The sequence below is a fragment of the Podarcis bocagei genome (assembly GCF_964188305.1).
Source record: "Podarcis bocagei genome assembly, chromosome: 3".
NCBI lineage: Eukaryota > Metazoa > Chordata > Lepidosauria > Squamata > Lacertidae > Podarcis > Podarcis bocagei.
Window position 1 is genome coordinate 110,110,303 of NC_138127.1, and position 25,626 is coordinate 110,135,928.

The 25,626-nt window shown below is 52.8% G+C and overlaps 2 protein-coding genes across 18 annotated transcripts in view; one reads left to right on the forward strand and one right to left on the reverse strand.

Annotated features, from left to right (window-relative positions):
* DRC1 (dynein regulatory complex subunit 1) overlaps window positions 1–3,384 on the forward strand; it is a gene marked incomplete at its 5' end in the record, with an annotated part of 49,953 nt that extends 46,569 nt beyond the window's left edge. The window contains 4 exons of the mRNA XM_081187131.1: window positions 293–507; window positions 1,930–2,073; window positions 2,358–2,460; window positions 2,910–3,384. Coding sequence (XP_081043257.1) covers window positions 293–507; window positions 1,930–2,073; window positions 2,358–2,460; window positions 2,910–2,969 — 522 coding nt within the window. The 3' untranslated portion in view covers window positions 2,970–3,384. The remainder of the gene's footprint in view (window positions 1–292; window positions 508–1,929; window positions 2,074–2,357; window positions 2,461–2,909) is intronic.
* An 8,940-nt stretch (window positions 3,385–12,324) lies between these two features.
* OTOF (otoferlin) overlaps window positions 12,325–25,626 on the reverse strand; it is a 218,315-nt gene continuing 205,013 nt past the window's right edge. For 10 of the 17 annotated variants that reach the window (XM_081188315.1, XM_081188324.1, XM_081188322.1 and 7 more), the window contains 5 exons: window positions 23,593–23,691; window positions 19,541–19,782; window positions 17,887–18,065; window positions 16,483–16,583; window positions 12,325–14,292 (listed from right to left, as the gene is read on the reverse strand). In XM_081188315.1, coding sequence (XP_081044441.1) covers window positions 14,112–14,292; window positions 16,483–16,583; window positions 17,887–18,065; window positions 19,541–19,782; window positions 23,593–23,691 — 802 coding nt within the window. In that variant the 3' untranslated portion in view covers window positions 12,325–14,111. Of the gene's footprint in view, window positions 14,293–15,999; window positions 16,206–16,482; window positions 16,584–17,886; window positions 18,066–19,540; window positions 19,783–23,242; window positions 23,342–23,592; window positions 23,692–25,626 lie in introns of all 17 variants that reach the window. The other 7 variants (XM_081188316.1, XM_081188323.1, XM_081188318.1 and 4 more) reach the window with 3 other exon arrangements.

Genomic DNA, 25,626 nt, shown 5'->3' on the forward strand with positions numbered 1-25,626 from the left:
TGAGTTACCTCTGAGTTTGCTAGTCAATTGAGCCATCTCCACCAATTCCGGTAATTTGATTTGCCAATCTGTTATTTTTGGAGCCTCCTGATCTTTCCATCCCTTGGCCACGAGTATTTGAGCCGCTGCAGTTGCATACAAGAATACCTCTCTTAAATTTCGCTCTTCCACTTCTTCACTAAGTTGCATTTTGCGCTGCTTTCCCCCCATAAGTCTCAGCTCCACTGGGCTGCGTCAGAATCCCAGGGGGACCTGGATAAACCATCTCCTTCTGTGTCTCCTTGCCTTGTAGGAGTTGGAAGAGTTCCTCGCGGAGCTAGGCTCCAAAGAAGAGCCTTCAGAGGTCGAGGCTGCGGAGGAGGAGGGCGAGAGGGAGGGCTCTTTGGCCCCGCCAGACGAGGACAAAGCCCCCCCAAGCACGTCTTCGATTCCCTCTGCTTTGTACATGCACCCCAACGACATCATTAAAGCCCTGAAGGCTTTCGTCCAGGAATTCCAGGAGCCAAGGTGGGTCTGCCTGAGGAAGAGGGCTGGTTTCGGGTGCTGTGGGGAGGAAGGATGTAATAATAATAATAATAATAATAATAATAATAATAATAATAATAATAATAATAATAATAATAAATTTATTATTTGTACCCCGCCCATCTGGCTGGGTCTCCCCAGCCACTCTGGGCGGCTTCCAACAGAATATTAAAATACAATAATCTATTAAACATTAAAAGCTTCCCTAAAGAGGGCTGCCTTCAGATGTCTTCTAAAAGTCTGGTAGTTGTTGTTCTCTTTGACATCTGGTGGGAGGGTGTTCCACAGGGTGGGTGCCACTACCAAGGAGGCCCTCTGCCTGGTTCCCTGTAACTTCACTTCTCGCAGGGAGGGAACTGCCAGAAGGCCCTCAGCGCTGGATCTCAGTGTCCAGGCTGAATGATGGGGGTGGAGACACTCCTTCAGGTATACTGGACCGAGGCCGTTTAGGGCTTTAAAGGTCAGCACCAACACTTTGAATTGTGCTCAGAAACGTACTGGGAGCCAATGAAGGTCTTTCTGACTGGTGTTATGTTGTTTCGGCGGCTGCTCCCAGTCCCCAGTCTAGCTGCCACATTCTGGATTAGTTGTTGTTTCTGAGTCACCTTCAAAGGTAGTCCCACATAGAGTGCATTGCAGTAGTCCAAGCAGGAGATAACTAGAACATGCACCACTCTGGCAAGACAGTCTGCGGACAGGGAGGGTCTCATCCTGCCTACCAGATGGAGCTGGGAGACAGCTGCCCTGGACACAGAATTGACCTGTGCCTCCATGGACAGCTGTGAGTCCAGAATGACTCCCAGGCTGCGCACCTGGTCCTTCAGGGGACTCACCCCGTTGCGGGGATTCGAACCGCCGACCTTCTGATCGGCAAGTCCTAGGCTCTGTGGTTTAACCCACAGCCCCACCCATGTCCCTAGTAACTTGTAAAGTCTGCCGTAAATAATAAACACCTCTAAGTAACCAAGTTACTAGTAGCAGCGTTTTGTTCCTGCTTCGTCCATTCTGCCTGCAACCGATTGCTTTCTGAAGCTCTGCGTACGCTCTGCTAAGGTCTGGCTAAGGTCCTGCAACAGGTCAAAGTTGCGAAACACCAATAGCCTGTTCATGGGACTCAGCCTTTTTCCTCCTGTGGGTGGTTGCTTTAGATGGAGGGGGTGGCACAAATTATTATTATTATTATTAGAATTTATATACCGCCTGGTTCACAGAACAAAATGAAAATATAAAACCACAAAATATATAATAAAAATAACAGCCCAGTAACGCACACCCCCAAATCCACATTTTAAAAATAGGGGTGGTATTTGAGTGGGCCGCAAGTGTTGTGGGTGGCCGGAAGGAGCATGTCTGGTTCCGACTCCCGCTTCCCAGCCATTGACTCTCCCTCCTTCCCACCTCCAGGGAGAAATACCCCCTGGTGAAGAAAGCGCGCGAAGAACGGGATGACTCTAAGGACTCGGAGTATTGGGACGCTCTTGCCCATGCCATCCCGGACGGGAATCTGAAGCTGTGGGATGCCCTGGTCTCTGGCTTGCACAAATACCAGTAAGGCAGGGGTGGGGGTGGGTAGGTCCTATTAAGTCCCTGCACGTCTCCCCATGGAGGGGGGTCGTTGAGGTGGGGGCCATTGCATAAGAGCCTTTCACAAGGAGAAGGTGGAGCACATTTGAGCCAGGTGCCCTGCCCTGCGGAGGCCCTTTCCCTGCTGCCAGGAGTGCTCCTCACCCGTCTAGCCTGCGCCTCGGGTGGCCCCTGGTGGTGAGAACGTGCCTCTTCCTTGCCTGGCTTTCGTGGTAACAGTTTCCCCTCTCCCTCCCCCACCTGCGCAGCCATATCCTGGACCAGAGGGCAAAGCTGATCGCTGAGACGGACGGGCTGCGCCAGCAGAACGCAGAGCTGAGGATGCTGCTACGGCAGTATCTCCAGTCCCCGGTGAGCAACGGGCTGCGGGAACGAGGGGAGGAGGGCATTGTTGGGGCAAAGGGTCCGCTCTGGCAGGAGAGGCGCTGCTGCTGCTGTGGGTGGAACTCAGTTCCACAAGGTTCCTTCTCCGCCTGGGGTGTGTATCTGAAGAAGTGTGCGTGCACACGAAAGCTCATACCAAGAACAAACTTAGTTGGTCTCTAAGGTGCTACTGGAAGAATTTTTTTTATTTTGTTCTGACTGCGGCAGACCAACACGGCTACCTACCTGTAAATCAAATAAAAAATATATTTTAAAAAAGAGAGCGAATCATAGAATTGTCGAGATGGAAAGGACCCCAAGGGTCATCTATTCCACCACCCTGAAATGCAGGAATTTTAACTTTTAAGCATCACCCACCCTGAGCCTGGCTGGGCAGGAGTGGGCGCTATCGATGGTCTTTGCTTCCCTTTCCGCAGGTGAATGCCGAGCTGCTGATCCCTCCAACCCACTTGCTTCACCTGCAGATGAACACCTGACGTCATGGTGCAGTTGCTGCCCCAGCTTCTTCTTCATAGGCATCCCAGCGAGCCTTGCTTAACTCCTCAAAGGAGTGTTGGTGGGGGAAAGCAGCCTTCCCTGTCGTTCCCTCAGCTGCCCTTGAGCGCTGGTTTGGGTCACACCTTGGTGAGTAGCCCCTGGCGAAGTACAAGCCACACAGCTCTTCCCCAGCAACTGGGGCATCCCAGGAAAGGCTTGCAAACACTTTTGACATGTGTTGGGATCCAGGACCTTTGAGTGTCCTGAAAAATCCCCACCTGATATGTTTCAGAACCAGCAAAACTCACCACTGACCCTCCCAAAATGTTAACTCTTGGGTTTGTTACCCCTCGGGAGAAGACAGAGGTTTCGAAGTGTCATTAGGGAGAGGAGGCAAATAAATGGCTGATTGTTGTGGCTGTTCTGTTTCTCCTGTCTTATATTTGCTGCTGTTGCTTGAGGAGAAGAATGAATGGGGAGCGGGGTGGGATCCGTTTCTGTTTTCAAACTGTTCAGTGTGCTTAAAGGTGGACCTCCAGTTCCTCTTGTGGCAAGAAGAGGTTGGAGCCAAGTGCCAAAATAATTTGATGAATGGGGCTTGTAGGACTCTGGAAGCAGCCCAGGCAAAATAAGCAGGGTCAGAGATCAGAGAGGGCACCTGTGAGGCCAAGTACAGTGGTACCTCGGGTTACATACGCTTCAGGTTACAGACGCTTCAGGTTACACACTCCGCTAACCCAGAAATAGTACCTCGGGTTAAGAACTTTGCTTCAGGATGAGATCAGAAATCGTGCTCAGGCGGCACGGCAGCAGCAGGAGGCCCCATTAGCTAAAGTGGTACCTCAGGTTAAGAACAGTTTCAGGTTAAGAACGGACCCCCAGAATGAATTAAGTTCTTAACCCGAGGTACCACTGTAATTGGAGGTTCTTTGTTCTGCCCGGAGGGTTGCTTGTGGGAAGTGCCACCCAAACCAGGTGCCCTCGAGGGTATAAATGGGACCAGATTATGGAGATGGTGGCAAACTGCAAGAGAGGCCCAGCAATGAAGACAGGGGAATGTGGGCAGGACGGATGTGGGTGCACAGAGGCCAAGTGGTAGGTGAATGTTGAGGCACTAAAAATCCCCATGCTTCCTGGGTGCATGAGCAGATCTGCAAGAGTCTTCACCTGACAATTCTCTTAAAAGTTTTCTGTTCCTAGGATGCTCAGTGTGGTGAAATCACCAGCTGCTGCCAGGTGGGTAGCAGGTAGGCTAAGGTCTCAGGACCCAGGGAACTAGGCATCATGAAGGGAAAGGGGAACCCTGATCTAGACCTCCTGTTTCTCCTGTAGCTCCATTCCGTAGTACTTTTGGGGTTCTCTGAAGCACCAGGCACTCACTGGCTAGGTTTGTATAAGCCACTAGTTTGTAGGTATTTTCTGTCGGAGGTTCCGTTCGACCGAGCTGTCTTTAATGCAGACGTTGGCTGTTTACCAGCAGCTCTCATCAATCTTCTTGACATGCACAGAAGGTAAGCTGCATTCCGGTCTGGCGCCCATAACCAAAAATGTCGGAGGTTCTGTTCAACCAAGCTGAAATAGCTCTCCTCCTCTGCGTTCTTCGGAATCCATCAGGCTCCCCTCCTCCGATGGTAATTGTCAGGGGTTTAGGAGCAGAGGCACGGGCAAGGGAGGAGACAGAGAGCGAAGGGGAGGAGGCAGAAGAAAAGATGAGTGATGACGACGACCCGAGATCTCCCAGTCTTTCCAGTGAATCAGAGGATTCACAGAAAGGAGCACCAGTGGCCAGGGCAAGGGGGGAGTCTAGGGGAGCACCCCAGGAAGATAGAGCCAGAGGGGACTCAGGGGGGAGCAGCTGGAAATCGGGACCAGCGTCACCGCCAGGAAGCAGGGAAGAGAAAGGGAGCCAGGGGGGAAGCGCTGGCAGCTCACCACAGGAGGGAGGGCATGAGTCAGGAGTGGCCACGCCTCCATCGGGGAGCGAAGAAACGGTTAAGAGGAAAGTGGAAGGTTGGGCGCGCGCGCCAAGTTCAAATGCAGAGGAAGGCGGCGCAGTAAGCAGCCCCGAAAGGGAACCAGGTCCTAAAGCCCGGCGCAAGGAGGCAGGAGGGTCCGGGTCAGCGTCAGAAGAATCCCGGAAGGAAGAAGCCCCGGGGGGTAGAGGGACCCAGAGGAGGACAGTCAGGCGGAAAAGGTGGAGCAAGGCTAGGATATTAAGTTGGTGCACACGGGGCGGAGACTCAGACGGAGCTTCGCCGATCTAGCTACTAGACGTAGAGTTTGCGCGCAGCAGCGTGAGAATGGAAACTGTAATTCAATAAAGACTTTTACTTAATGATCGCTGGCTAGCGTGATCCTCTGTGAGCTAGGATCTTCAAGCAGCTCTGACAGTAAGCTCCGTCCCATCATTGTGGGCATCTACAGCCTCGAGGAGGGGAGAGAAACAGGTGCCTACTAGCGAGCTCACGAACGGCAGACGACATGACGGCTGAGCAGCAGATAGAGGACCTCAGAAAAGCAGTGGCACAACTGAACGCCGAGGTTCTCGCATCCAGGAAGAGAGAGGAGGAGGCAGCTGCCGCCTGCAGGGATCTCCAGGTCAGGTTAGACGTGCTGACAAAGCAGACACCCCGGCAGGAGGGAATTGGGTTGGCGAGACGGACAGGCGGGCTAGTCTCTCACTTCGATGGGAACCTGCAACAGTATCCCAACTTTAGAGCCGACGTACTGTGCGCACTGCAACTGCTGCATAAAGACTTTAGAGATGAACAAGAGAGAGTGGGGTTCATCATGTCCCATCTGCATGGGGATGCGAAAGCATGGCTACGCAATTTATGGAGAGATAAGGATCCGGCGCTCCAGAATGCGGATGCCTTTATTAAAGCGATGGATGGGTGCTTTTTATCAAGTATTGACGTGGATCTTGCACGGAAGGAGGTGCATGGGCTGAGACAAGGGAGGGCCAGCGTCAGGCAGTATCATGCCCGCTTTTTCGCCTTGGTCAGTGCCCTGGAATGGGACAGAGATTCGGCTCCGGTAAGAGACCTCTTTTGGGAGGGGCTGCACAACTCGATTAAAGATGAGATCGCGAGGGGGGAGAGACCCCGAACCACCCAGGAGGTCGTGCAGAGGGCACTGGCAGTGGGGGTGAGGCTGGAAGGACGTCCGTGGAGCAGGGAAGAAGGGCGTGGAGGGCGCGAACCAGCCGGGGGCCCCTCCTTCCTTCCCAGAGAAGCAGCGCGGGCGCAATCCACGCCTCCGCCAGGAGGAGGAGCCGAACCTATGGAGGTTGGAGGTGCAAGGGCTCAGTCAGCAACCAGAGCCCTAGCACCGGCAGCAGTGAAAGCGAAGCCTCCTAGAGGGAACAGGAAGTGTTACGTCTGTGAGGAACCAGGGCATATGGCAAAAGAGTGTCCCCAGAGGCCCCACAAGCTCACTGCAGCCTCGGCAATGGTGACTGCAGCAACGCAGCAAGCAGGACCACAGCAGGGAAACGACGCAGTCTGGCTGGAGGAAGAGGCACTGGGGCCCAGCCAGACGTGTTAGTGACGCAGTCCCCAGAGATTTTACAGCCCGTGAACCCCCTCCCGCCCAAACCAGTAGTGAGGCTCACAGCATCTCTCCAGCTGCCCAATGGAATCACCATAGACGTGCCAATCACCATCGACTCAGGCAGCAATGCGGACTTTATAGGACAGGACTTTGTCGACAGGCACGCTGTGCAGTTGCTGCCGGCCACACTGCCCCTGAAGGTTGTCACGGTGGATGGCAGGGAGCTGCTCGGGGGGCAAGTGGTGAAGCAGACGCCACCAATGGTGATGCGACTTGGGAATCACAGAGAAATCATCAGCTTCAACGTCACTCAACTATCTGACACGCCCGTTGTATTGGGCATGAGTTGGCTGGACAAGCACAGCCCAACGATGGCTTGGTACCAGAGGCAGCTGACCTTCGGCTCTTCCTTTTGTGCTGAACACTGCATAGTGCCCAGGCAGGAAGGAGAGGAAGAGGAGTCACAGCTGCTGCTAGGCACGCTGCAAGCGATTCCCCACAAGTACGCTGAATTTTTGGAAGTTTTCTGCGAGAAGGAGGCAGACAGGCTACCCCCTCACAGACCATATGACTGCAAAATTGACCTGCTGCCGGGGGCGGCGCTGCCTAAAGGGAAACTGTATTCCATGTCAGAGGACGAACTGCAAGAACTCAAGGAGTTCATTGATCATAATTTGCAGCGCGGCTTCATCCGGGAGTCCAAGGCAGTGGGGGGCAGTCCCGTATTCTTTGTTAAGAAGCGGGACACGCCCCAAAAGAGACTCGTAGTGGATTACAGGATTTTGAACAGTGTGACTAGGCCATCGGACTTCCCCATGCCCCGAATTGACGACCTCCTCGCGAAGGTACGGAAGGGCAGAGTGTTCACCAAGTTGGACCTGCGGGGGGCGTACAACCTCATTCGCATGCGGGAGGGTGATGAGTGGAAGACAGCCATGTTCACGCCCCTGGGGACCTACGAATATAGAGTTATGCCTTTTGGATTGCAAAATGGCTCCCACGTTTTTCAAGCATTTATGCATCACGTGTTGGCGGGACTGCTCTACAAGACGTGCGTCTGTTTCTTAGATGACATCCTGATCTTTTCGGAGTCGCAGCAGGAGCATGACAAGCACGTCAAGGAAGTGCTGAGCAGGCTAAAGCAACATAGGCTCTACGCCAAGCTGGAGAAGTGCCAATTTGACGTGACGGAGGTGGATTTTCTGGGCTACAAGCTGTCTGACAAGGGGCTCGCCATGGACAGCGCCAAGGTTCGAGCGGTGTTGGATTGGAAGAGCCCGCGCAACCGGAAGGAGGTCCAACGGTTTGTCGGCTTTGCGAACTTCTATCGCAAGTTTATCAAGGGCTTCGCGATGCAGACGGCGGCCATCACTGACACGCTTAGCTCCAAGAAAAAGAAGTTCATTTGGACAGAGCAGGCGGAGCAGTCCTTTCAGGCACTCAAGCGTCTCTTCGCGTCGGAAGAGCAGCTGCTTCATGTCAACCCCAGCAAGCCGATGAGGGTGGAGACAGACGCTTCGGACAGAGCCGTGGGGGCGGTCCTGCTGCAGAAAGACCCGCAGGGGGTGTGGCGACCGGGAGCGTTTTACTCCAGGAAGCTCAGCAAGTCCGAGCAGAACTACACCATATGGGACAGGGAGTTGCTGGCAATTCATGCAGCGTTCAAGGCGTGGAGGCACTTTCTGATCGGCGCCAAGCACACGGTGCAGGTTTGCACGGACCACAAGAATCTAGAGCACTGGCGCACGGCACAGTTCCTGAACCAGAGGCAGATACGTTGGGCTGAGTTCTTTGCGAACTTCGACTTCCGAATAGAGTATGTCCCGGGGGACACCAACATCATGGCAGACGCTCTCTCCCGTAAGCCACAGTATCTGGAGGACGCAACACCAGCGGCCGCCATGCACATCTTCGCACCGACAGTGTGGGCGTGCGCCGCGGCGACCGTGGACCTAGAGGCGGTACGGCGAGCGTTGCAGGGGGACTCCTTCGCACAAGCAAAGATGGCAGAGGTGCAAAGGGGCAAGGCAGCGGCCGACGGTTTCCAGCTAAGAGATGGATTGCTCATCCGTAAAGGGGCCATCTACGTGCCGGGAGACGAACTTCGAGCCAAGGTGCTGCAGCAGCTGCACAACGCGCCCACGGCCGGGCACTTTGGCAAGGAGAAGACGGTGGAATTAGTAGCCAGGGATTTCTGGTGGCCTGGAATGAGAGGGGAAGTCGCAGACTACGTGGCGAGGTGTGACACCTGCCAGAGGGCCAAACCAGTGCACAAACCGCCGGCCGGACTGTTGGAACCGCTGCAAACTCCGGTAGAACCTTGGGAAAGGGTGGCCCTGGACTTTGTCACGGATCTGCCCAGCTCAAGGGGCAAGACGGCAGTGCTGGTGGTGGTGGACCTGTTTTCCAAGATGGCGCATTTCATTCCGTGTGCTAAGGTGGCCACGGCGGAGCAAACCGCCAAACTGTTCATAGACCACGTGTTCAAGGTTCACGGTCTGCCACGGTCTATTCTGTCCGACCGCGGGCGGCAGTTCATCTCGAACTTCTGGCAGAAGCTGATGGGCTTCCTGAACGTCAAGATCAACCTGGCGTCGGCGAGACACCCGCAGACCAACGGGCAAGCGGAGCGGGTCAATGCCATCATGCAGCAGTACCTGAGATGTTATGCAAATCAACAGCCTGCGACGTGGGTGGATTACCTGCCGCTTGCAGAGTTCGCCTACAACAACACGAAGCACGTATCCACGGGGGTCACGCCGTTCTTCGCCAACAACGGGAGGCACCCCAGAACCTTCCCGGGACTGGAAAGAATGGGGGAGGGGGAGCCGCAGACAGCAGATGCGTTCGCGTCGGAGCTGCAGGAAGTCCACGATCAGCTGAGGCGCCACCTGGAGCTGGCCAAGCACGCATACAAGGTACAAGCAGACAAGCACAGAAGGGTTGGAGAAGAGCTCCACGTGGGAGACTGGGTTTGGTTAGCGGCCCACGCAGTGCCGGCCAGGTCGTTGGCCAAGAAGAAACTAGGGCATAAACAACTGGGACCCTACCAAGTCGAAGAGCAGGTCAACCCGGTAGCTTTCAGACTGGCACTTCCGGAGGGTTCCAGAATGCATCCGGTATTCCACAGATCGGTGCTCACTCCCTACAAGGCACCGCACAGGTTCCAGGAACCCGGAACGGCGCCGAGTCCGGCCAGAGACAGAACAGGACACGCGGGAGCGGCACAGAAGGAACGCATCAACGAAGTCACGGAGATTTTGGACTCCAGATGGGGGGAAGAGGGGGTAGAATACTTTCTCGCCAAGGAGGGCACCCCGGCCAGTGCGAACAGCTGGGTGCCGGGATACGCCTTAGACGAACCTCTGCTCAAAGACGAGTTTCATGCCCTCTTCCCACATAGACCTATGCCAGCAGATTTTTTCGACGACTGGCTTTTCACACCCACGCTTTCGGCCAGCACGTTCCGGGGGTTCGACTCGGACGAGGAACCAACGCGAGACGTCCGTTCCCCGGAGGGGTCACCCTCGGGATCTGTCTCAGAACCCTCGTATTGGTGGGACGATAGGCCAGAGGAGCAGTTCCGCAGAAAGTGGCTGGACTGCTCAGGACGAGCAACGCCGCCAGGAGGAAGTGAGGGAGAGACAGACATGGACATTTTCGGGGACGACCCTGGTTTCGAGCACGGCGGCACAGAGATGGAAGCGGAGGTGACCGTCGTCGACGAGAGCAGGGAGGAAGTCCCGGAAGAGTTCAGATGGAGGCCCGCCACGGGAAGCGACCGATATCCGACGTTCGTCCCTTTGCAACAGCAGCCCCCAGCTCCAGCACCGGAAGGAGGGGAGGGGGGACTGGGGGGCTTCGAGGGGGGGATGGATGTCAGGGGTTTAGGAGCAGAGGCACGGGCAAGGGAGGAGACAGAGAGCGAAGGGGAGGAGGCAGAAGAAAAGATGAGTGATGACGACGACCCGAGATCTCCCAGTCTTTCCAGTGAATCAGAGGATTCACAGAAAGGAGCACCAGTGGCCAGGGCAAGGGGGGAGTCTAGGGGAGCACCCCAGGAAGATAGAGCCAGAGGGGACTCAGGGGGGAGCAGCTGGAAATCGGGACCAGCGTCACCGCCAGGAAGCAGGGAAGAGAAAGGGAGCCAGGGGGGAAGCTCTGGCAGCTCACCACAGGAGGGAGGGCATGAGTCAGGAGTGGCCACGCCTCCATCGGGGAGCGAAGAAACGGTTAAGAGGAAAGTGGAAGGTTGGGCGCGCGCGCCAAGTTCAAATGCAGAGGAAGGCGGCGCAGTAAGCAGCCCCGAAAGGGAACCAGGTCCTAAAGCCCGGCGCAAGGAGGCAGGAGGGTCCGGGTCAGCGTCAGAAGAATCCCGGAAGGAAGAAGCCCCGGGGGGTAGAGGGACCCAGAGGAGGACAGTCAGGCGGAAAAGGTGGAGCAAGGCTAGGATATTAAGTTGGTGCACACGGGGCGGAGACTCAGACGGAGCTTCGCCGATCTAGCTACTAGACGTAGAGTTTGCGCGCAGCAGCGTGAGAATGGAAACTGTAATTCAATAAAGACTTTTACTTAATGATCGCTGGCTAGCGTGATCCTCTGTGAGCTAGGATCTTCAAGCAGCTCTGACAGTAATTAACGACCTAAGCCTTTGATGAGGCTTCAGGACGTTCCCCCATTACGCAGAGTATCCAAGCAGCAAAAGGAGAGAAAAATATGTGCTACATCGCTACATCTATTTCTAACTACCCAGGACAGAAAAGAATATGCATCTGCTCTCTGTGAAAGTCAGTGAACAACTGGACAAAGAAACAGGAAACCAGTAACATCAACATCTGTCTTTCGTCTCCCGTGAGAATTCCAACAGTCTGGAATGTAAACAGAGTCTTGTGACTCCAGAAACTGCACAGTGGCATAACAGAAACCCAACATTTTCCTTCCTTCCTTCCTTCGTCACTCCACAAAAAGCAATCCAGACTATGTTCCTTTCTGGTGATCTGTTTTTATTAAAGAACTTACAGATTTATCTCCTGATCCGTACAGCAAATCCCAAAGACCCCGTATTAACAGTGCACAGAGAACACCCACCCGCAAAAGAACCCTCCCCGCAACCGTAGAGAAACAGGATCAATCCTTTACACACACCTCAGGAAATCAGGACGAGAAAGACAGGATGAAACACACAAGCCACCAGGTGTTCCAGAACTGCAGGAAGGAGAGAGGGGTAGAAGGGCAGCATTTCCCTGTGCTGGTTTCTCTAGAGCTGCCTTTGCCGACCCGGCACCCTCCGGGTGCTCTGAACTACAACTCCCACCAGCCCTGCCCAGCACTAGGCTGGCAAAGGCCACTCTAGAGACAAGTTGTGCTAGAGCTGGGCCACCTGCCAGCTCCATCTGACCCCCAAATCTTCCCCTGCCTCTTCTCTTCCCAACACATTGGTCCCCTGTGGCTCTCTCACTCACTCCACGCCACAGCACGAGCCCCATGGCTGCTACGGTTCCCTTGTGACAGCCTGGTGTGTTAGCCTTGCCCACACGTTAGCCGTTATCTGTACCTATTAGATGCTGAGGGTTGATGGCTCGCCCAAAAATCGCCCACTGCTGTCCGGCGGCTGTTTTTTGGTGATGTGGGATTTGGAGTCAGTGATGTGCTTTGAGGATCTTCAGACCACCCTCCCAGCTTGCCTCTCAAGTGCAGAGAGAGAGAGGAGCAGGAAGGGCAGCCTAAGAGTCACGTGGAAGAGGGACCGGTAGGATCCCGCAAAAGAGGCGATGCCTCGATACAGCGGTGCATTGTACTTTGCGTGACTGCTGTGCTTCTTAAGTCTGCGCTCCTTGCAGACTTTGCGGAGGATGGATTAGAGACCGGGCCAGGATAGGGGTCCTTCAAAAACCTATGGGTCTCAAGGAGGTGCCCAAACATGCTGTATGACGACGATGCTGTACTGGCCACATGTCACCCGGCCCACCCACCCCCTTTGGTCTTTCTAGCTTTGCCTGTCTCAATCAGCGGATTCCCCTTGGGGATTCCCCGTAAGCCTCATCGCCCTACTTGAAGGGTTTCCCTTGTTTCAAAAGGACGTGCCTTCTCTGTATGCCGTCTCAACCCTGAAGAATGTGCTACGTATCCCTTATGTCAGAATAAAAACTGCTTACTGGAACCCTCCACTGACCAAGGAAAGAGGAGACGTGAATATTTCAGTTTCTAGGGATGGGGATGTCTTGGTCTGGGAAGCAGGCTGTCCCTTACCTTCCCGTTGAGTCACCAGCCACGAAAGGCTGCTTTGGACTCGGCCATCAGAAACATTTGTCAAGCCTGTTTCCTTCTCACTGCCCCAACCAGGGTTCAAGTGGCTAGGGAGCTTGGCCGAAGATCATAGCCAGCCCATCAAAGGGCCGAGGGACTAGAAAATCTGGAGACTGGAGTCTCTCTCCCATCTCCACATGTTATTGCTCTGTGCTCACACACGTGTCTGTGTATGTCCAAGCACCATCCGTGTCAGGCTTATGGGATATTCTTCAACAGCCCATGACCGAGCGAGAGCTGTCTGCGCTTATCATCCAATGAACAATGGTCCTATTTAGTATTTATCTAGCACTTTTCGAGCTTAACTTGGTGAAATCTGCATGAGAGCCCAGTAAGAGAGGTCAGTATTGTTATCCTCAAACTGCGGAGGGGGCCGGCAAAGCAGACTGCCTAAATTGGGAACTCTCAGCTTGGGGATTGGTGGATTTGCAGCACAGTCTTTATATGTTGCAATCCTCAGCCCACTGATCGGCAAACAAACCCCAGAGAGCTCAATGGGACTTGCTTCTGAGCAGACACACATGTACCATTGCACCGTCGGCTGCTATGCTTGCTCCCACCTGGGGGAGCATCCCATCTTCTCTCAGCACCTGCAGCTGATGGACTAATCTCCTGATTTGTGCTCACCCTCAGAAAATGTGGCATTGCTCCAGCACGGCGAATGCCTCAATTCTCCCTACCGGGCTGGGAACCAGCAGGAAGCTGTGCCCATCTGTGGTGGGCCAGGGGGTAGCCTCAATAAAGAAAAGGACAGCATTGGGCGCCAACCAGGGGCGCCAGAATCTCAGTGGATCACGTCACACCTAGCGCGAGGAGAAGGCCCTTGCATTCCCAGAGCCTCGTGCGGAGTTTTGCTGCGGAAGTAAAAACAACGGAAAAGGAGGGAGAGACAGGCGAACATGTCAAATCCACACAGAGCAGAGACTGGGTGGCTCCACCTCATGGGTTCATTCGTGGAGGATGCTGCAGTTGAGGCAAGACGGGTGCGAGAGACGAGTCCTTAGACTGCGAGGCTCTCCAGCTCCAAAGCCTTAGGCTGGAGAGGCAGAGAAGAATTGCTGAGGATATAGCGCTCATGTCTGGGGGGTTAAAGAAAACTCCTTTCTCCCCCTTCCCCAACACCGTGGAGCAAATTCCGAGCTCCCGCTGCCCCCATCCCACCCACATATTTCCCGAGAGGAAACACAAGGAAGTCACAAAAAAGAAACACAAACAGGAGCCGGCGATGACCAAGAACGGCAGGCTCAGAAAGTGGGGGGCCCAGGGTGTAGGCGGCTTCCTCCTCATGCTCCGAGGAGCTTTTTGACCATGTAGCCGGGCATGGAGTAGAGGAAAAGGGCCACCATGATGATCAGCAGGAGGGCCAAGACGATCTTGATGATGAGCCACTTGTAGCGGGTGCAGATGAGGTACCGTATGGACTTGAGCGGGTTCAGGAACCAGATGAAGGATGTATCCGGACGACTGTGAGGAGAGAGAAGGTGGGGGGAGAAAATGTCCAGGGCTGGAGTCAGACGCACGTCAGCACGAAAGGCGCAGGGCTTCATCCACAGTGAAGCTCATTCTTTGTTCAAGGAAACGGCAGGCAACTCAGCAACGCTCCCCTAAGGAGCATCTTCCAGGACTGAAGGTCCTTGCCTTCCACCCTCTCTAAGACTCCTCCTCTACCAGATGTTTTCCCAGCAGTCTCAAATCTCTGTCCTCTGGCCTGCCCTCGTTATTCTGCTCATTCAGGGAGGAGGGGAGTTTGTCGCAGCTGGAGAGAGAGACTTCCTGGATTCTCCAGCAGCCTCTTGACCCCTACTCCTCTGCTTCAGCCTCGGAGTCTGAACTGCTCCTGTTGCCGACTCTCCCTGCTCACTAAACCCTGTTGCCACATCAGCATCCAGCCCCTCCTCCCAATCTCCCCCCTCTGAGCTCTGCTCGGTGTCCCACCACCAACCCCCTTGCTCTGAGCCTTCCTCCTCTGGGGATTCCCTTGGGAGATTCCCCAGCTGGCGCCTCCCACCGCTCCTCTTTGCCCAGCCGGTCCCTGACACACGCTTAGCAAGGGCGACAGTTTCCTCAGGGCAGCGGGGAGATGGCTTCCTAAGGTCACACCTCGGACCCTGCCACCTCACAAGGCTTGGCCACCTTCCCACTTGCATTGCTGGCCCGATGACACCAGCAACCTAAGCAGGGGCTGGATGGCAGTGACTTTTCAGGAAGCAAATGCAAGCCCTGCCTTGCGACCTGCCGGGCCCTTGACAACTCTCATCTCACTGGTGGGTCACCATACACAGCTGTCAAAAACTGGGGCCCCAGCTGTTTGCATCTGCCTCGGGAACACCAGCAAACCCACCCTCCCTTGCAAGGCCTGGCAACCCAGGTGAGGTCGTCAGGGATTCTGGAATGCGGTTCGCGGGTCAAGTGGTTTGGGTGGGCAGAGATGGCTGCCCTCTGGCAGACCAGCTGCTCTCTGGCTGATCATCTCTGCTCATTATTTCCTAGGATACTTTGCTGAAACCGCAGCTCAGCCACAGGGCCCACGTTCAAGCACAGCCATGTTGGACAGAGTAGGGCGTCTCTGAGTACGTCAGCCCCTCACACACCTGAGGTTAAGGAGCAAGGAGTCTAACCTGGGAAACCAGGTGTCTTCTCACCTGTCCCTCCTCCTCTCCCACCTTCTAAAGGTTTTTTTGAGGGGGACTCTCCTCCTTTTTTTCTTTTTTTGATGGGGATGCGGGTGGCGCTGTGGGTTAAACCACAGAGCCTAGGACTTGCTGATCGGAAGGTCGGTGGTTCGAATCCCCGCGACGGGGTGAGCTCCCGTTGCTCAGTCCCTGCTCCTGCCAACCTAGCAGTTCGAAAGCACGTCAAAGTGCAAGCAGATAACTAGGTACCGCTCCGGCAAAAAGGTAAACGGCATTTCTGTGCACTGCTCTGGTTCGCCAGAAGGGGCTTAGTCATGTTGGCCACATGACTTGGAAGCTGTATGCCGGCTCCCTTGGCCAATAAAGCGAGATGACTGCGGCAACCCCAGAGCCGGCCACGACTGGACCTAATGGTCAGGGGTCCTTTTACCTTTACCTCCTACTTCTCTTATCCGTCCGTCCCCCACCCTGCCCATGTTTCCCGTCGTGGCACGAAGCAGCCCCCGAGGCGGGCGTTGGGTGGAAAAAAGGAAGGTACCCTGAGGAAAGAGGGGCCGGCCCTTTCAGGCCCCGAGCAGCTTCTTGGCCATGTAGCCAGGCATGGAGTACAAGAAGAGTCCGACCATAAGAAGCAAGAGAAGGAGGAGGAGGATTTTCAGCAGAAGCCAGCGGTACGTGTGCCAGATAAAGTAGCGGATGGACTTGAGAGGGTTCAGGAACCAAATGAAGCTGGTATCTGGGCGGCTGGGGCAGGAGGGCAAGGTGGGGCGAGGAGGAGAGAGACCGAGGACACAGGGGAGAGAGAGACAGGGAGAAATGAACGGAGTCAACAGAGGAGGGAAAGAACAGGAAAGGTAGATCAACGGGGTGGTGCGTCCCACCCAAGATGGTCGGTGGCCATTGCTGTTCCCTGTGCGGTTGTGCAGCCCTCGGACCTCCCCTGTTACGCCTCCATCCATGTGGGTGTCTGCTTGGGGACCTCCTCTCCCACCACCCCTCTTCCTCCCCTCTCGCCACTCACTTGGGTTTCTCCAATGGGTCGGGCTCGTTACGAGCCAGCCCGGCCGGACTTTTCTCGGCTTCCTCGGCCGTCAGAAGGTGAAGCTCAGCCTCCACTTTTCCCTGTTGGGGGGGAAGGAGGCTAGAGGTGAGTTTTGAACCCACGGACATCCAGTGAAGCTGAATGCTGGAAGACTCAGGACAGATAAAAGAAAGGACTTCATCACATAACACAATAGCTGAGCCATGGAACTCCTTCCTGCAGGAGGCAGTGATGGCCACAATCTTGGATGGCTTTAGAAGATTAGACAGATTCATAGAGGAGAGGGCTATCAATGGCTACTAGCCAGGATGACTATGATCTATGATTAAAGCCCTAAATGGACTCGGTCCTGTATACCTGAAAGAGCGTCTCCACCCCCATTACCCGGAAACTACAACTAATCCAGAATGCGGCAGCTAGACTGGTGACTGGGAGCGGACACCGAGACCACATAACACCGGTCTTGAAAGACCTACATTGGCTCCCAGTACGTTTCTGAGCACAATTCAAAGTGTTGGTGCTGATCTTGAAAGCCCTAAACAGCCTCGGCCCAGTATACCTGAAGGGGTGTCTCCACCCCCATTGTTCTGCCCGGACACTGAGGTCCAGCGCCGAGGGCCTTCTGGTGGTTCCCTCACTGCGAGAAGCAAAGCTACAGGGAATTAGGCAGAGGGCCTTCTCGGTAGTGGCACCTGCCCTGTGGAAGGCCCTCCCACCAGATGTCAAAGAGAACAACTACCAGACTTTTAGAAGACATCTGAAGGCAGCCTTCTTTAGGGAAGCTTTTAATGTTTAACAGACTACTGTATTTTAATACTTTGTTGGAAGCTGCCCAGAGTGGCTGGGGAAACGCAGCCAGATGAGCGGGGTATAAATAATAACAATAATAATAACTATTATTATTATTATTATTATTATTATTATTATTATTATTATATGTGCAGGAACCAAAGAGGATGGCATGATATTGGGAGAAGTCCTGGCAGCCCTCGCTCCACCTCTGCACATCACACCCAGACTCAGAAGAAACCAACCTTCAAAGCAGAACCATAGACCACCAACCCATATCTGATGAAGCCTTCTCCATCACTGGAGATTTTAAAACAGTGGTTGGATGGCCATGCTAGCGATAACTTAGCAACGTTGGTTGGGTTGGGTTGGACTAGAGGACCCTTAGGGTCCCAACTCTACGATACTATGATTCTCAGCCATCCAGCTCCTCTGTCCACCCCATACCCAGGTTTCTCGCTGACTCTTGACCTGCTGCTCCACCCCTTTCTCCTGGGCTCCTTCAGATCTGGGGGTGCCTTTTCCGCCCTCCCCGACCCAACCCGGCCTCCCCTCTAAGCCAAGATGGCAGCCCTCTCCCCGCAGCCCCATTACCGTCATCTCCATTTCATCGTTCTCGTCTCGTGCCAAGAAGGGCCACCAGCCCTTCACCCTCTTCTGTTTGAAGATAGAGACCATGGGCACCTCAATCTCCCCCGTCCCCAGCTCCATGCTGCACTGCTTGGCGGTCTTTGCGCCACGTGGGAAACGGTTCAGGTCAAGCTCAATGCCTCCTGAGAAAGGGAGGGACGGAGAAAGGAAGGGTATTGTTATTGTTATTATTATTTTATACCATCAGGATTTGATCTAAATTGAAATTTAAACATAAATTATTATCTTCACTTTGAACCCCGCTCCCACATTCATCTATATATCAACACTTTATATTGGTTCATCGGTAACATAAGAGGGAAAATGACTATTATTCATACTCAATCTAAGCAGAAACACAAGGGCTCCGGAGTAGGCCTTTAGCTACGCGATGTTGAATGCTACCGGTTAAATATTCTGTCCCGTTTCCCCTTTGTTTTTGTTTAGGTTTCAACCAGTTCACAAGACAAGAACTTTTACATTGACCACTCTAATAATGAACCATATTTTGTAGATACCGCCGCAAATTTATTATGCTATTTTCTTTTTATTAGAAAATTTTATTTACAAACATACACAAAACAAAATTCATATCCTACCACACTAAATTAGACGTTAAAACACCCTTGTGATTTCCCTCCACCGTCCCTCACCCTCCTATATATTATAATAATTCACATTGCAATTTTTATCTAAATTTATATTTCTTAACTCTTTTGACTTACTATTATTTATTTATTTATTTTTTACCCGGCTTTACAAACATTAATCCAAAAATATCAACATGTTACTTTTTGAGCAAGTACTTGGGCATATCATCTTCAAGCCATTTCCATTGTATTTTTCTGGTTTGATTGGTACCTTATTCCTGCAGTTAATCTTGCCAATCTATAAACTCAATTAGTTTATTTATCCGGTCATCCTTTGCGGGTATATATTTCCCTTTCCAGTTTTGTGCAAGGAGTAGCCTTGCTGCGACTGTCGCGTATAAGAATAATATTTTTCTATCTTGTGGTATTTCTTTACCTATTATACTCATTGTGCCATTTCCTTGCGCACAAATGGCATGATAAAAGACATTTTTGTGTGTGTACCATTTATTGTTCCCATGATCCGCGTTGATAAAACCCAATAAAAAGCTATTAAAATAAAGTAAGCAATGCAGATAAAACTTAAGAAAATTGCTCCCTGTCCCCTATGCGGTAAAGGTAAAGGGTAAAGGGACCCCTGACCATTAGGTCCAGTCGTGACCGACTCTGGGGTTGCAGCGCTCATCTCGCTTTATTGGCCGAGGGAGCTGGCGTACAGCTTCCGGGTCATGTGGCCAGCAGGACTAAGCCGCTTCTGGCGAACCAGAGCAGTGCACGGAAATGCCGTTTACCTTCCTGCCAGAGCAGTACCTATTTATCTACTTGCACTTTGAGGTGCTTTCGAACTGCTAGGTTGGCAGGAGCAGGGACTGAGCAACGAACGGGAGCTCACCCCGTCGCGGGGATTCGAACCGCCGACCTTCTGATCGGCAAGCCCTAGGATCAGTGGTTTAACCCACAGAGCCACCCGGGTCCCTATCCCTCATGCTGACCCTGCAGCAAATACCCTCCCGGCCTCCGTCACTGACCGAGGAAGTCATCGGCGGAAAAGTGGTCGGCATCCCACACTTGAAGCGTGAGTCGGGCCGGAATCTTGTACTCGGTCTCGTCCCAGGAGAACATGGACTCTTTCTTCGAGATAACGATCTTCTCCTCAGCCGCAAGGTAGTCGAAAGGAAAGATGTAGCGCCAGTTGAAGTTGCCCTCGCCGGTCAGCGAGTGGTAGTGGACGTCCGTGTCTTGCTTGTCTTCTTGCTGACCTTTCAGCCACCTGCACGGGCAAAAGAGAGGGGACAGTTGGAGGTCAGCCGGGAGGGGATTTTGAAGGACGGGGATTTCGAAGGACGGTTGTGCTCATGCGGGACCAGGAAAAGTCAGTGCTGGAGGGGCCGCGGCAGACTGGAGGGGGCTCGCTAGCAAAGGGGCGTCATAAGGGGGTGCAGAGTATTGCTACATTGGAGAGACTGTGTCGGTACCCCTACGGTCCGTTTGATGCCTTCCTGTGTTTTGGATATTCTGTTGGGAGCTGCCCAGAGGGGCTGGGTCATTGCACACCTTAGGTTAGCCTTCCATCTTAGGTCCCCAGGCGTTGTTGGACTACATCTCCCATCATCCCTAGCCAGCATGACCAGTGGTCAGGGATGATGGGAGTTGTAGTCCAACAACATCTGGGGACCCACAGGTTGAGAACCGCTGGGCTACAGGGAACCAGGCAGAGGGCCTTCTTGGTGGTAGCGCCTGCCCTGTGGAACGCCCTGCCACCAGATCCCTAGCTAGCAGGACCTGTGGTCAGGGATGCTGGGAGTTGTAGTCATTCAGCCCGGACACTGAGGTCCAGCGCTGAGGGCCTTCTGGTGGTTCCCTCCCTGCGAGAAGTGAGGCTACAGCAGTGTTTCTCAAGCTGTGGGTCCCCAGGTGTTGTTGGACTACAACTCCCATCATTCCTAGCCTGCATGACCAGTGGTCAGGGATGATTTGAGTTGCAGTCCAACAACATCTAGGGACCCACAGGTTGAGAAACGCTGGACTACAGGGAACCAGGGAACCAGGCAGAGGGCCTTCTCGGTGGTGGTGCTCGCTCTGTGAAACGCCCTGCCACCAGATGTCAAGGAAATACAGTGGTGCCCCGCAAGACGAATGCCTCGCAAGATGGAAAACTTGCTAGACGAAAGAGTTTTCCGTTTTGGAGGTGCTTCGCAAAACGAATCTCCTATGGGCTTGCTTCGCAAGACGAAAATGTCTTGCGAGTTCCTGCAGGGTTTTTTTCCTTTCCCCCCTTTTTCTAAGCCGCTAAGCCGCTTATCAGCTGATCCGATAAGCCGCTAAAAGCCGCTAATAGCGCTAATCCGCTAATCCGCTAATCCTTCAATGGGCTTGCTTCGCAAGACGAAAAAACCGCTAGACGAAGAGAATCACAGAACGGATTCTTTTCGTCTTGTGAGGCACCACTGTAAACAACTCTCTTACGTTCAGAAGACATCTGAAGGCAGCCCTGTTTAGGGAAGTTTTTAATGACTGATGTTTGAATGTGTTTTTAATCTTTTGTTGGAAGCCGCCCAGAGTGGCTGAGGAAACCCAGCCAGATGGGCGGAATATAAATAATAAGATTATTATCCCTGCCTGGGACCCCTAGATGGAGGTGATGCTGTTTTAAGTACAGTAAGATTGCGCCTTGTGGGGGGGTATGCTCTGGGGATGGCACATATACACAAAAATGCTTATACACAAGTCACCCCCTTGAGTCTGCCCCTGCACAAGTATCCCATCTTCTGAGCAAGGCAGAGGGCTTTTAATTTCTCTGCCTTGCTTATCAGGCTCTGGGGTGCTCTCACGGGACAGTCTGTGAGTTCTTTATTTTCTTCCTTTATTGGCTCCCTGGAGTCTGAAACCAGTATCAGTTCGGTGGGATTTGAAAATCAGGTGGGATTTCTGAAGCCCACATTCAGAATTCGGTTTGCAGACATTCCTCCAATCCAATACAAAAGAAAAGGGATCCAGCAATAAATTCTCAGAAGTTGAAAACTGCATGTTTTGAGCTTTGGCTCCAAAGTGTTGGCTTTTGCACAACTGTCAAATATGTGAAAGATTTGGGGGGGGGGGTGTTTCATTCTAACTTGCTGTTTGCCACCTTCAGCATTTTGAAGGAAAAAGGCGTGAAAGAACCGTTTTAGGTCATAAATAAAAAACCTGGGCCAGAATCCAGAAATGATTCTGTAACCCGAGGAGCGGACTTTTCCACGAATTCTGTTTTTGTGTAGCTGAATATGCACCGCTCCTCTGTACGTGTCTCACATGAAGGGCAAATGTCCCCAAGTGGTTGCCTAACCCAGAGGTTCCCAGGGAGGGGCAGTGGATTTATCTAAGGGGCATCAGTGGGGCGTGGAGGTCTAAATGCCTATCATACTTTGAAAAGCTGGTATCAACTTGATCCATTTTGTTGAATTAATTAATTAAACTAAATGGTTTCAATCAGCTTTTGAATAAACGGTCCACTGATTGTTCCTATTTTGATTTTTGATTTTTGTATTCTCTGACTTAGTGGGTCATGCAAACTGCTATTCTGAATCATGCTTTCTTTAGGGGAAAGGGCACTGGGGATGAGTTCAGGGAACCAAGGGAGAGGCCCCTCCAAAAGTTTGGGAACCATTGGCCTAAACTGTACCCCCCTCTGAGACATGCAAGAGGGAACAAAGCAAGCTGTCCCCACAGCTAAACACACCACCATATCTGCAAAAACAACAACAAACACCTTCCCAGCTGCGCCCTTGCAAAAAGGAGACAGCCAAGCGCGCGCACACACACACACACACACAAGGCGTTGCCACGCCTGGAACAAGAGCATGCAAAAAGGCAGCAGGACAGCGGCATTCCTCATTCAGAGAAGGGAGAAGAAAACCCCTTGACCCTCATTCCCTTACCTGCTTGGATGCCCGTATTTTCTCAGGCCCCTTATGGGTGACCACCCAGCCCTGCTCCCAGGCAAATGCATAGCTCAGGCTGGGTGGATCGGCAGGGCTGCATCAGATCTGGGGCAGGGTGAAGGTAGCCCCTCTGGGGCGCTAGCTCTTGGGGTGTGAAGCTGGCTCCACAACCCGCCCTCCCCTGGTCAGGTCTCTGCAAAGTGACCCGTCTCTTAGATCTACATTGGCTCCCAGTACGTTTCCAAGCACAATTCAACGTGTTGGTGCTGACCTTTAAAGCCCTAAACGGCCTCGGCCCAGTACACCTGAAGGAGCGTCTCCATCCTAGTCTTTCAGCCCGGACACTGAGGTCCACTCTGAGGGCTTTCTGGTGCTTCCCTCCCTGTGAGAAATGAGGTTACAGGGAACCAGGCAGAGGGCCTTCTCGGTAGTGGCGCCCGCCCTGTGGAACGTTCTCCCATCAGATGTCAAACAGATGCACACCTTCTGAAGGCAGCCCTGAATTGGGAAGTTTTTAATATCTTATGTTTTGCTGTGCTCTGTTATGTTGGAAGCTGCCCAGAGTGGCCGGGGCATCCCAGTCAGATGGGCAGCGTACAAGAAATTATTCTTATTCTTATTCTTAGTAACCCCTGGAACCAGTTTCCCCTTAGGCTCTGCCGATGGATTGCCATAAGCTATGGATTTGCAGCGCATCCCGCAGCGGGTGAGCAAAGGATTTGCGGGGAGTCTCCCATGCGTCCCCCCCCCTTCCCTGAGCAGCCCTGCGCCCCCCCAGGAGGGGTCGTGCACGGAGCCTCGGTCAATTACCCCCTGACATAGATGTCTGACATCTTCTCTCCCGTCATGAAAGCATCGTCCTCCAGGACCACCTCATCGGTGTTCCAAATAATAACCCGCAGCTCATACCTAGCCATGGCGCAGAGCGGACAGCGGCACAACAACAACAACACAGAGAGGACAGAAAAGGGGGAGAAAAGAGGCAGAACAGGGGAAGCAAAGTGTCGGTTAGCTGATGGCCGCGTGGAGGAGACGCGCCACTGAGAAAGGGTCGCCCGTCCTCTGCGGGGAGCGCTAAAGAGCAGGGCAGAACCGAAACCAAAACGAGAAGCTCACGCACACAGAGAGAGTAGCCGGCTACGGGTTTCCCACGTACGTACCCCCGGACAAAAATGTCACTGGATTTCTCGCCAGTGAAGTAATCATCGTCCTCCAGGACTACCTCATCTGTGTTCCACACTATCACTCTAAGCTCGTATCTGGCAGGGAGGAAGGGAGAACAAGGGGTGAGCCGGTGGGGAAGGAGGGTTGAGGCGGATTGCGTGGGCACGGACACCCGCTAAGGCTCTCCAAGGAAGGTATGAGCAGAGGAAAGGAGACCACCGCATCCTTCCTCTTGACTTTCCTCCATGGTTGTTACAGGGGCGGAAGAAGTGGGGTGAGGTGGGTGTGTATCGCCCAGGGCGTCACCACTGAGGGGGGTGACAAAATGCCGGGTGGCACTCACCGCGAGGACTGCAGCACACCTGAGCCACGTGTCTCCAGGGCTTGGGTGCGCGCAGGCTCCCCGCTGCCCAAATGGTCTGCCAGCTGCCTCCCCCCAGCTGTAGAAATTGCACAAAACAATCCTAGGTATTATAAGAATCCTAGGTATTATAAGAATCCTAGGTATTATAATTCTAGGTATTATAAGAATCATAATATTGAGAATCTGAATACGTGCAGCTACACTCACAGAGTCAATTAAGGTTTGGCAGACAGCCAAAAGCTCATGTGAAGGAGTAAGTCTGCCTGGTGATACAGAGGCATGGAGACAGCTCCATGATTGGTCAAGCTCTCTCAAGGGAGTGATAATTAATGGCCTACGAACTGTTAGTTCAGTGGTTCAGTGTGTCAGTGAAGGAGTTGTGAGTCGTGTCAGAGAGAGCAAGCTAAAGATCCGTGTTCTGTTCCTGTAAATAGTCCACTGTATATAACAAACACCTAACTACAAGTTCCTGGTTCCTGCTTCGTCTGCAGCCAAGTTGCCAATTGCTTTCGTGAATTCTTTGTTTACTCTGCTAGGTTTGGCTAAGGTTCTGCAACTAGTCAGAAAGTTGCAAAACACCAATAGGTTTTGCCAATATATAATCCTACCTCAACCTAGGTAAAACAAAGCTCCTCCAGGTTGAGCTAGGATTATAATATGCCAGAATTTTTGGGGTTCTACCCTCGTTTGAATTTTGGTCATTTAAAGTTCATGATTTTTCTATTTCCTTCTGAGGAAACTGAATTGTTCAGTCTGAGGTTTGTAGCGTGCATCCCATTAAGGCTTTGATCTATTTTAGGTTTTTCTAATTTTTTCCCCTTTAGCTTTTTGATTTTTATTATTTAGGTGATATCCACAAGATAATATTTCTAGTCGATTACTTCTCGTTTCAGGGATTTTCACGGTATTTCATTTGTTTTGTGCAATTTCTCCGTTCCGTGACTGTCTTTTTTCTATTGGTTCCCCCCCCCCCCAGCTGTAGGGCAGCTAAGTGGGAGGAGGCAGGCAGACTCTGGAGGTCCCGTGTTGCACCCCACCCCTATGGGCAACTCACCCCATCCCTGGGTGTGCCGCCCCAGGCACCCGAGTGGGTTGATGCAGGCACTTTTGGCTGGGAGTGGAGTGGAGGGGAAATTCCCTGCATTGCAGGGGGGTTGGACTGGATGACCCTTGGGGTCCCTTCCAGTTCTACAGTTCTATGATTTCTCTCCCCCTGGAGACTCATCGGAACTCAGCTCCACAGAAACGAGAGCATGCTCTTCGAATTTGAATTGGCTTTGGGCAACCAGGGGCAGGAGAAAAAGCAACTTGGTCAACGGACTTTTATGGTCAAATAGCATTGTGACATCCACCCGAGTTATAAATCAAATCCAGTCCATTAGAAAGCTGCCGTAAACGGAGCCAGACCACTGGATTTTGTGATTGTTGTACACCGCTTAGATGTTTTCTGCATATAAGTACTTTCACAAATAAAATGAATTCCTCCCTCCCACCCCAAACCCTCAAAAGTGCTGAACTCCTTAGCTTTCTCTCACAGGAGATGCTCAAATGAAGTCCCATCTAACTTTTCAGACTTTTAACCATCCACACAACCAAATATAAACACGACCTACACTAGTGGCCAAAATTGTGGAAACCTTTTGGGGAAAGTGTATTTCCGAGGTTT